This window comes from Aquila chrysaetos, chromosome Z, assembly GCF_900496995.4.
Source record: "Aquila chrysaetos chrysaetos chromosome Z, bAquChr1.4, whole genome shotgun sequence".
Classification (NCBI taxonomy): domain Eukaryota; kingdom Metazoa; phylum Chordata; class Aves; order Accipitriformes; family Accipitridae; genus Aquila; species Aquila chrysaetos.
In genome coordinates, this window is record NC_044030.1 from 11482387 (window position 1) to 11493400 (window position 11014).

At 45.5% G+C, this 11014-nt stretch overlaps 1 protein-coding gene across 3 annotated transcripts in view; it reads right to left on the reverse strand.

Annotated features, from left to right (window-relative positions):
* Positions 1–10495, reverse strand: part of SVEP1 (sushi, von Willebrand factor type A, EGF and pentraxin domain containing 1) — a 128269-nt gene extending 117774 nt beyond the window's left edge. For all 3 annotated transcript variants that reach the window (XM_030005186.1, XM_030005184.1, XM_030005187.1), the window contains exon 1: positions 9815–10495. In XM_030005186.1, the coding sequence (XP_029861046.1) occupies positions 9815–10345 (531 nt within the window). In that variant the 5' untranslated portion in view covers positions 10346–10495. The remainder of the gene's footprint in view (positions 1–9814) is intronic.
* Between the last annotated feature and the right edge of the window lie 519 nt (positions 10496–11014).

The following is an 11014-nucleotide window of genomic DNA, read 5'->3' on the forward strand; positions in this document are numbered from 1 at the left end:
CAACTAACATACATATCCTTCATCTTCTATCATTCTGAGGTCTTCTAAACAGGACATTAAAAGACAAGGCATGTTATGTACATAGCCATTTCCTCAGCTCTTGGTGCTGTACAACCCTTTAACAGCAAGTTTATCAGGACTCTGAAAAGGAGAGGCCTTATATGCTTCTATGCTGCGTGCTGTATTCAAAATATCATCTTGCTAACAGATCTCATTTTGACTTGAAAAATGAAAAATCCTAGTTTGCTTTGTGTGTGAGCAATTTCCATCATTAATATAACTAAGATGTTACTTGATTTCTCTAGTACTGCTCTGGTCTTTTGCTAATAATAAAAAAGGGACTCAAAAACATTTTACTGAATACGTAATTAATCTTCAGGTATTTTCAGACCAAGCATTCACAGCACCATTGACTAGTGCATCTCCAAATATTTGTTTCTTTTGTGTTTGTTTTAAACATTCATTACTTTAAAAAAGCAGGAAAAAAGCTGAACAGAATAATTAATTCCAAAAGGACAAACACAATTCATGTCCTGGCCTATCTACTGCCAGCTGTCACTGCTCAATTAACTTCTGAATATCTTTGTTTGCTCCAGGACTGCTAGAATTGAGCAACATGAACACACAGTTATCACTGATAAGAGCCCTCCTGGCCCAACTGGTTGTGGGGGAGTGTTTGGGAGAGAAAGAGGACAGACAATTGGACTCCCTGCTTCACTGTTTATAGTGCATATGCTCTGCAGAGCACCACAGCTCTGAATGCTAAAGCTTTTTACAGGCTGCCTGTCAGATTCAAGGAGGTTCTTCATCTTCCTTGTTGAGGTTACCACAGACACCCTGAACTAGAGGAAACATCATAATTTTAACAGCAGCTTTTGTTTTTAATTGTGTTAACATCATAGAGAATTAAACAGCTCAAAGATTTGAACAGGGTTGTGATCACCTGAAGAGCCTAGCTGTTGCTAAGGCCAATAGTGCTTTTAATTTCTGCACCAAGGACAGTCAGAAAATTCTGAGCACCACAAACATTCCATCTAGCCTTCAAAATCTAATCTTCAAATTCCAGTAACAAGTGGAACTGGAGGACAAAGGCTAAAACTGTGTCACAGAACACGCAAAATACATTACATACAGAATATCAATGCTGAGGTTCGTGTCAGGAAATACTGTGAAATATGATGTATTTTGCTGGAAAGGCCTCTTGTAAGTCTAGGAAATGAATTAAAAATAAAACAACTTCTTTTGTCATGACTTTTTCAAAATTTTAATGCCTGGAATTTATTTCCTGCTCTCAGAACAAATCACTCAGTAGCTTTTTTGGTTTGTCTTTGTATCTCTGGAGCAAAGCACACGGTAAGACTGATTTCTCCATGAAGGTGCTAACTCTAAAGGATGGGGAATCCGAGGGTACTTACCGTCAGACTCCTCCAAGCAAAGGTTCTGAGAAAAGAGGACAAAAACCAGTTTTCTCAGGAAAAGTAATCTCTATTCCTGAAACATTTATGAAAACATCATCCAGATACCATCATGATGAAAGGTTTCATTCACTGTGCTGTTAGTTCTGCTATTGTATCAGTGAGATTTGTGTTAATTCCCGCAGCAGAGTCTTGTGTTTCTCACCTTTCCTCTGCCTCAGTATGTTACACTGGGAAATGGCTAAGGACTTTGTGGTACTATGCTGTAAATAAAGACTGTGCCTTCTAAGGGAGGCCTGTCTTGGTAGATATGCAACACAGCATATGCTGGCACATCCCTCTCTCTTTGTGTCCCCAAACCTCCTCTCCTCCTTACTTCACTCACACACGGCTGTTTGACAGAACACAGGTCAGGAAGGTCGCTCTACACTGGTGCAGTGCAGATCCTTCCAGGCAGGAATATCCATCTCAGCTCTCAGAGCTAGAAGTTATGAAAAATGTCAAATGTGCTCTGATCATATGACCTTGTAAGGTTTAGGATTAGACCAGCTTCCTGTAGCCCAGGGAAATGGGCTGAGACAGGTACATGATGGCAAGACAAGGAACAACTACCCAGTAATAGGAGTTTCCTTGCTTGTAGTGCCCAGCTCAGCAATGAGAGACACAGAACACCCTCTTTGTGCCAAAAGGAGCATGCTCTCCTATGGTGCCCCCTTTTTTCCAGAAAGTTATAGTTCTTTGCCTTTGACTTTTTATGCTTAGCACATAATGACATCTCAAAAACATCAGCAAGGCTAGAATGCATTAACACTGGTGGAATAGATCAAAATTAAAGGGTCTTTCATACAATTGAAAAGCAGACTTCAGATGACTAATTTCCAAAGCTTCAGTAAACTCCACGCCATTACTAAAATATACTGGCCATTTGCACAGTTCCTTGGGATCTCTCTTAAACACTCTAACAGTTTCTCTGCATCTGAAAGGCCCCCAATGCACACATGGCATCTCCTATTCAAAGCAGATGGGAAAGTCAGAAAATGTCAGCTCATCACTGTATCACTAAACTATATCCACACATCATCACCAACAGGTACTCTTTACAGGTGGAAGTCATAAATCACTCTATGCAGTTACGCAAGACACCAAACAGTATAGCCATAATGATCATTTCAGCCTTAAAACATCATGAAGGACATTCATAAAACAAAGACAGTCAACTGGAAACTAATAAAACCTGATGCACTTTCCATGGAACTTCAAGATTTTCGTGGAGACTATGATTTAGATTAAATCTAGCATGTCTTCAAAGTACTTCCTTCTGCTGTCTAAACCCACAAACATCTTTGAATACTGCTATCAAACTTACAGTAGTGCAACTAGCAATAAACAATATGACATAATGAGCATCTCAAAAATTGAAGAACAAAAGGAGAACTGTAACTTCAAGTTCTTCCGATTTGCCATTCTCAGAGCCACCAAGTTGCATAAGCAAACTACTTGGCCAGGAGTTGTGCAAAAGCATAAGCACAGATGGTAACTTGGAATGCCTTCGAGGCAGGTTTTAGTAAGCCATAAACTTTGCATGAAAATATTGTAAACCATTCCATCCGATAACAATTCTTTTTATACAACAGTTTGCACTGCTGCTACTTATCCCTAGTACTAGTATGAACATGTTGTTGGAATATATTCATAGGTACAAAAACTGGTTTGGGAGGGCACGCAGTCCAAAGTGTTAAAGAGAACTGACAAGAGACTTTTTAAAGCCATGAAAAACAATTCTTTCAAAAGCAATGAAGAACAGAATACTCACTAGTATTTTTTGCCTTTTTTTGATCAGAACTACTTCTATTCTACTGCTTCTAGGGATACTGGAGAAGGAAGAACATGGAGAGTAAGGGAGAGGAAGCAGGTGTTTAATTCAGGGTCTAGTGTTAGGCAGTGTATCTATGCATCTGCAGCTTCCTACATACTCAATAGAGAGGGAGACACTAGCATAAAGGGCTTCAAAACACCTAACACAGAACTGTCATACAGAGGCACTGCACATAGGGATGACCCTACCAGTGGCCGCTACTGGGATACAGACTCCCAGGATGAGGCACTTCAGTCTGCATGGGAAGCCAGGCTGTCTCTCTTCTGTACCTCACACTGATGAACTCAGTTTGCCTTGTTGAACTGAATAGGCAAAAGGGTATGTAGCAGCATCCTTCAGTGCTTCTTGTAAGGCACCTATTTTAGCATTTGAAAAACAAATTACACTCCAGCTAAAGGGAAGATAATTAATGGCTAATCTGCTAAATACCAGACTTCCAAATCACACACTTCTGCTTAGACCAAAATTCAGGACACAATTTTGGGAGCGCAAACAGACAAACTTCCAAATAAGAGGTTTTCAACCAAAGAAAATCTTAACCCTGCTTAGGCCTATATATGATGCTAAACAGAGCACTTTTTGCCTGTCCCGGCCAAAAAGCCAGAGAAAAAATGAACTACTTAATAACTTCTTAAGGTAGCCCCATTTCAGTCTAGGTCTAAAGACAATGAACAATGTGCAAATGTGTATCTTGTCTCTGACCCTGCTGTATTAATCTTGGGAGCAAATCCTATGCAAGACTGCAGTATGCAGGACAAGTACTTTTCACAAACGCTACACTGATTAAAAGTGGTGATTCAGAGCTGATGCTAATGATGGCTGACAGGAACTCCACTCTCAATTTGCTCAGTAATCGCTAACTACCAGCTTTGCAATTTCAAAGGCGACCACAGAGGTAAACCAGGTTGACTTCATTTTTTAGCACCGTAATCTTTAATACGGACTCCAAGGCCACATCAGAACTTAAAAGAGGCCCACTGCTGTCAACTAGTCAGTTAGCTCTAACTGACCTAAGCCACCATCAGATATTTACAGTACAATGGCAGAGAGAGGCTAGAATCTGCTACTCTCTCATTATTAGCTGCTGATTTTGCAGAGGTCGTAGGAATAAAAATCCATAAACATATTCTTGATAAACAGACAACATGCATGACTAAATGCTCATCTTCTCATTGGGAGGCTGCTACCTTTTTCAAATAAAAAAATTTAAGCCACTTACATGGTAAGTAAAGATTTTCAATTTCCTTTGCTTCAACTATTTTTTTGCTTTAATTTCAAGATGAGATTCTGAATCTGAAAATGCATCGAAATTAAAAGCCAATTATTCTTGTGGGTAACAATGCTGCATCTCATACTTCTGTGCTTTTGATGTACAGAAGAAACGAAGCCACCATTACTTATTTAAACAAGCATTAAATAAGCATCAGAACTGTTTATCCTAAACTGATATGTGCTTACATTCTTTTGAGGGCTAGTTTTTTCATGTTTGTTAATTGGACAACAGAACACTGAATTTGACATGCTGGTTGGCCATTCACCATGCTCCCTCAAGATCAGGTTAGATACAAAAGCTAGATTTTAAAGACCAGATACTCAGAAAACGTGTCACCTGATTCTGTAGGTGCTGAGACAGGCCTTCCACTTACATACACCACTGACTTCAATGGAGTGAAGATGAATTACAAAAGCAAAAAGCCCAGCTTTTTAATGCAACAATTACTACACTAACACACAGCAACTCCCAACGCCTCCCTCAGCTACTGCTTTGCCAGGTTGTTTAAAACGACTAACTTGTCTGTTTAAGGCTGGTTGTGTGCTACCTCTGACTTCAGCTCAAGAGCAGTGCACACCTACAACTTCCAAGTTCAGTTTTGAAGGGAAGTACTTCCCATTTTACTTCCATTGGAAGACAGAAACAAGCCTGTCTTCTTAAAAGCAGCTATTATTATTTTGTCAAGAGGCTGCCACATGGAGTAGTTTAAATAATTTGTATTTCCATTTTTTAACACACAACAGTAAGTGCAGCTTCAGGACGTTTGAAGTGTCCATCAATAAAGACAGTCTATCAGTGCTGGCACATATGTAACTGGGACTCTGGGTGCCGAGACAAGAACACACCATTCAACTTCCACCGCTGTACAACAACCCCTTGTTTCTATTTCATGACACATCTGGCAGTAAACGCACATCCCTCCCATGAGGTGCAATGGGTGCTGTTAGCAGTGGTTATGTCTCAGGATCAGAAGCTCCAATCCAGGTGCCTACAGCTGAGAAATTCAGCACATCACACTACTGAGCTCTTTGGGCTTTAGATGCATTCTGTAATTAGCAGCAGCAACACTTGCTTAAACGTGTACTTTCTTCAGTTCTGCTTCAGTTCTTCCTTGCTGTCACAACAGCTCTGCAGCTTTCCTTAGTGCAATAAGCAATCTGCTTAACATAAACTGCATGTAGTTTGTGCTGTCCCACCAACTCACTATGTGAAAAACTGAAGCCAAAGAGTTTTGAACCAGTGAGCTTAGTTTCTTCCCCTTTCTTAGACTGTGTACATGTGCCTTAAAAGAAAGATTGCTGGACACAAGCAGAAGTTAATACCTCTATATAACTGCTATTACAGATATTTTGTTATGCAAAGTATGTTTTATATAACTCAACATCTGTTCTTCCTAAGATGCACAATCTAAACACAGAGCAAGTGTCTCAAGCCACAGGTATTAGTGTCCTTTCAGGGACGTTCTGTGGACCTTAAACTGAATTCTGAACTACTTCATACCTTAACTCTTTCCCTATCTTAAAATTAACTACTGTAAATACCATAGAAGACATATTCATACTCTAAACCATACATGATTTCACTGCATGGAAGATACCATCAAATAAATTTTCATTCTCACTCATGCTACAGCTTTCAGCCATAAGGTGAGAACCGTAGCATCTTGTATCTCAATCAGTGAACTAAGCTAACATCCTGGGAATCCAAAACATAAGAAAAAGTATCTGCAACAAAGCTGTTACTCTGACCTCATGAAGCAGACCTTGATATATCTTGTGTTACAGTCAAAGCGGCCTACAGCTGTCATCTAGTATACAGGCATTTTGACTGGTACTCTCTAAAGGTCCAGATTTGGTACCCAGTTTGCTACTGTCCTCTCTCCTCCTGCCTCATATGCTAACAAGTGAAGTGAAAACCAGAGACTTCTTATAACCTGTAAATATGAATAGCAGTAGTCAAATAAAAAGGATAAAAAGTTATAGCAGCTGTAAGGCTAGGCTGGAGGCCATCAAACTTTACTAGTGAGCAGGAAGGTGTAAGGAGTATTTCTTACAGACGTTAAAAAATACATTTTGGTGAAAGTAAACTTACCTTTGAAAACATTCTAGTATGTGTGTAGATGAGCTCAACAGTGATAATGTCTAAATAAAAATGACCCTGAAATATTAATAAACCTGACTGCCAGAATCCAAGCTTGAAAAAATTCCCTTCACTGGGGGTTTTTAACTAGCAAGCATGACAAACTCACCATCAAATTCCTGCAATCTGAAGGTAGCCTAAGAAGTTTCTAGTACATGTAGTTCCAATAGATTTCCCTCCTGGAACATAACGCAAAATGCTTTGGCTGTTTTTTTTTTCCCCAAACCTGCAATTAAGTCCTGACTCTGGAGCTCTGGAAAAAAGACCTTGGCAGCAGAAATGCTCTCTGTGACACCTTGATCACTGAGAAAAGTAACAAAAACACTAGGCTTTTTTTACATCAGCAAATATATCTAACACTTGCTAGCTCAAGTGTGGCATGAAATCCCAGAGTCATGAAACTGAACACTGATGGCAGTTCACCGTTCCTCATCAGGGTGCTGTCTCTTGCCACTGTCTGTTGTGGTAATCCTTTGTATTTCCATGCACCTCATAGAATTTATCCTTAATCTGCTGGGTAAGAATGTCAAAAGTGTGGTTCATGTGGCAAAGGTAAGCATGGACAGCTTTGACAAAACACAGAAACTCTGCAATAAACTGCTCTGTGAAGCACCTTTGGAGAGGATGCAAAACTGCAGTGCCAAGGAGAACTCCATTATTTTTTGAAAAAAGATGGACTACATGGATGTGCAACAGCTTGTCAAACTGAGTAGCTCTGCTTTTAGGATGATGTTAAACGTTGAGTTTTGCTGCCACAGGTTCTGAGACAGTAACTGCTAATTAAATCTTGCTCCTGTTCCCTGACTTTCCCAGGTCAGCCCCTGACTGGCCTGATGACCTTGCAGAATTCATTTATCTCTCTGCCTCCGTAGTTTCCGTAGAACTGTCACAGACTTGAATTAATCACTTTGAGACCTACCAATGAAAAGTGCTGCATGATGACTTAAATGCTGGGATTATTCTAACAATGCACTTTCCTTCATCTTCTGTTACTACGACACACAACTGATACTATTTCAGGGAGTTTGTCATGTTTTGCAGACACTTTTGGTTTTGGAAAAGAAGCAGAGAATTCTGGTTAGAAGCAGAAGAAATCCCACATTAAAGTGTAAGAAGCAAAAAAGAGACATTTTAGGAAAGTGAAAGAAGAAATAATTATGGTTGTACCAAAAGACAGTTCAAAACAAAGGACAGCAGTGTAACAGTCCAGAGGGAATGGCAATTTTGTTAATACTTAAAATACTTCTCTAGATTTATCCCAATACTAGTATTTTACACTTAGAACAGTCATTTTCTTAAGAGTCCCTAGAAAGGAGAGTATTCCCTGAAGCTGTAATTTGTCTCACATGAAGAAGACGTACTGAACAAAACCACAATACAGTATCTTTAACCAAGAGCCAGCCAGCAGCCTGAAATTTAACTTTGTCATTCTATCGCAATTCTCCCTGCCACCACGTGAATATTTTTCTTCCCACATTCTTATGAGACCACAGTGTAAAATGACAGTGATACTGTTGTATTCATAAGGTTTAGCTGGGCTCATGAAACTAAATTGTAGGTTTCTGAAGGGGATTTTTTTAAATTTCATTTCAAAGGTATGATTACTCAAGACTCCATATCAAGAACACAGATGGTATTTCTTAAGCTTATGTTTTGTTTGTAATGGTTATTTTTAACGCACATCACTAACTTTTTCACACAGCACCCCTGGGATGGATCTATATTGAAACCTGACTTCATAGTGGAAGATCTATCATAGGGATGAGTTTTCCTAAAGCAGGTTTTCCATGTGCAACTCTGGGCATCTTAGAAAACGTCTGCCTTTCTCCTGCCAAATGTGAAGAAGAAATCTTTGCCAATTTCATAGGCCCAGCACAGATGTACCTCTTACAGTCTCACTTATCAACTCAAACGAGAGTGTGGAATATGTTTCAAAAGAAGCACACCCAATGCTCAGTTACAGGACACTACCAGAAATTAGACATAAAAATAACACAAGACTAGACTTGCTTTGGGAATGCTCCTGCACACAGAGGCCAAATGGCAAGGAGCAGCCCGGTCTAGCCTCATAAAAAAGCTTCCACAGCAGACTGGCTGTCTATGAGGCCATCCAGGGGGAAACCTCCCCAGCATCCTCAAGTGCCAACACACGCCCGCCCAGGAGCTGCCTCGACCAAATTTGTGCCATGGGACTGTATAACAACTTAACACCAGAGATGATCGTGTTCCAGTGTCTGGAAACGTTCCTGGACATGCTTCTATTTATTGGTATACTATGCACAGCTTAAGGGCACCTTTGTCAGTCATAAGCAATTAAAATAGTCACCTGGCGACAGTATGTAGGTATCTCTGACTGCTGACAGCTATCGGGCACCCAAGTACCGCTGCCAAGAAACAAGGCAGACGTTTCAGATGCCAGACTTGACTCATATATATCACTTCTGAAATCGGGACATTGGCTCCATGCTCCGTCAAGGAGTGAATTTCACACATTTGTTTGCAAGGGCAGCAGGAAACATGGGGGCCGCAGGCGCAGACAGCACGGGAAGATGGCGACTAGTTGCCCAGACCAGAGTATGCCGCATCCCACACCACGCCGTTCCAGGTCCCACCATACAGCCCTACACCCCTCGACACCAAACACCCTCGCGCAGCAGGCAGAACCACACTCCCACACCACACACTGCACAGCACGCCGCGCACCAAGCCACCACGCCTCACCACCCCACCCGCTGCTGCGCCACATGCCTTGCCGCGCAGAGCTCGCCTCCCTGCCCAGAGCTCGCCACAGCGCACGCACCCCGCGCCTCGCCTCGCCGCCCCTCACCGCACACCTCACACCTCACCTCGCCGCACACTTCATGTCACCGCCATGCACCTCACCTCACCTCACCGCCACGCACCTCGCCTCACCGCCACGCACCTCGCCTCGCCTGGCCTCGCCTCGCCGCCATACGCCCTCGGCAGTCTTCACCGCACCCCTCACGGCGCCGCCACACCCCTCACCACCCACCCTACCGCGCGCCTCACCTCCCCTCACGGCCAGGCGCCCCAGCCCCCCGCGCAGCGCGGCGCCGACCCCCGGCCTCCCGCCCGCGGCGCCGGGCTCACCGCCGCCTGCTGGAAGGCGCCCTTGGTGTAGGTGCCGCCGCCGCGGTAGGCGATGGCGGGGATCTCGCGTCCCAGCAGGGCGCACTTGTGCTGCTGCGGCCGCCGCCGCGAGATGTAGTCCACGCGTGGCACCACGTTGCTGCGCGAGGAGAAGGTGACGATGGCGACGCGCGTGGCCGCGGGCACCACGGGGAAGTCGGAGAGCAGCTTCTTGACGAAGCGCAGCTCGCTGAGGAAGTTGGCCGGCCCCACGCTCGACGACTCGTCCACCAGGAAGACCAGCTCCAGCCGCCCGCTGCGCGCCCGCAGCCGCCGCACCTGGCGCTTGAAGGCGCGGCCCAGCTTCTCCACTTTGCTCTCCGTCGTGTCGGGCAGCGGCGGCGCCGCCAGGGCGGGCGAGGCGAAGGTGGGGGCGCGGGAGAAGGCGCCCGGCGGGCCGCCCGCCCGGCCCTGCGGCGCCGACGGCGACTGCGACAGCGACAACGACAGCGCCAGCCCCCCCCAGCAGCAGAGAGCCACCAGGGGCCACATCGCGGGGCGGCGGGCGCGGGGAGACGCCGGCAGCCGCGGGAGGAGAGCGGCTGGTCGCCCCCTGACGCCCCACCTCCTCTCTCCTCGGAGGGGCGGCCTGCCTCGCTCACTCGCTCACTGCCTGCCTGCCCGCCGGCCCCCTCAGGTATCCGCGCCCTTTAATCCCCCCGCGGGCCTCCCCCGCGGCTGAGGCGCTGCCCCTCGCACGCCCCCCTCCCGGCTGCCCCCCTCCCCGCCCCGGCCCCTCGCCTTTCGGTAACGAACCCCCCCCCCCCCCCCCGCTTCCGACCCGCCCCCCCGCCGCCCCGGCCCGCCCCGATGGGTCCCGAACGGCTGGCGGGAGCCAGCCCGGCAGCGGGGGGGGGGGGCGCCCGGCGGTGACTGGAAACGCGCCGAGCCGAAGCGGCGCGGTGCCGGGCTCCGGAGCCTGGGGGAAAGGCGGAAAACCCCCCCAAAACCGAGGAGCGCCTTTTCCGCTCCGCCGCCGCGGGAGCTGGAGCTGCCCCTCGGAGGGACGGAGCGAGAGCTTGCTTGCACCGACACGTGCTGAACTAATCGTGGTTAATTTAGCCCTTCGTTTTGCGGGGAGGATGCGCTTGCGACTGGGTTTGACAGGGCTGTGCTCTGCTCCCGCTCCTGGCTCTGTCACAGTCTCCCTCTCTTGTTCAA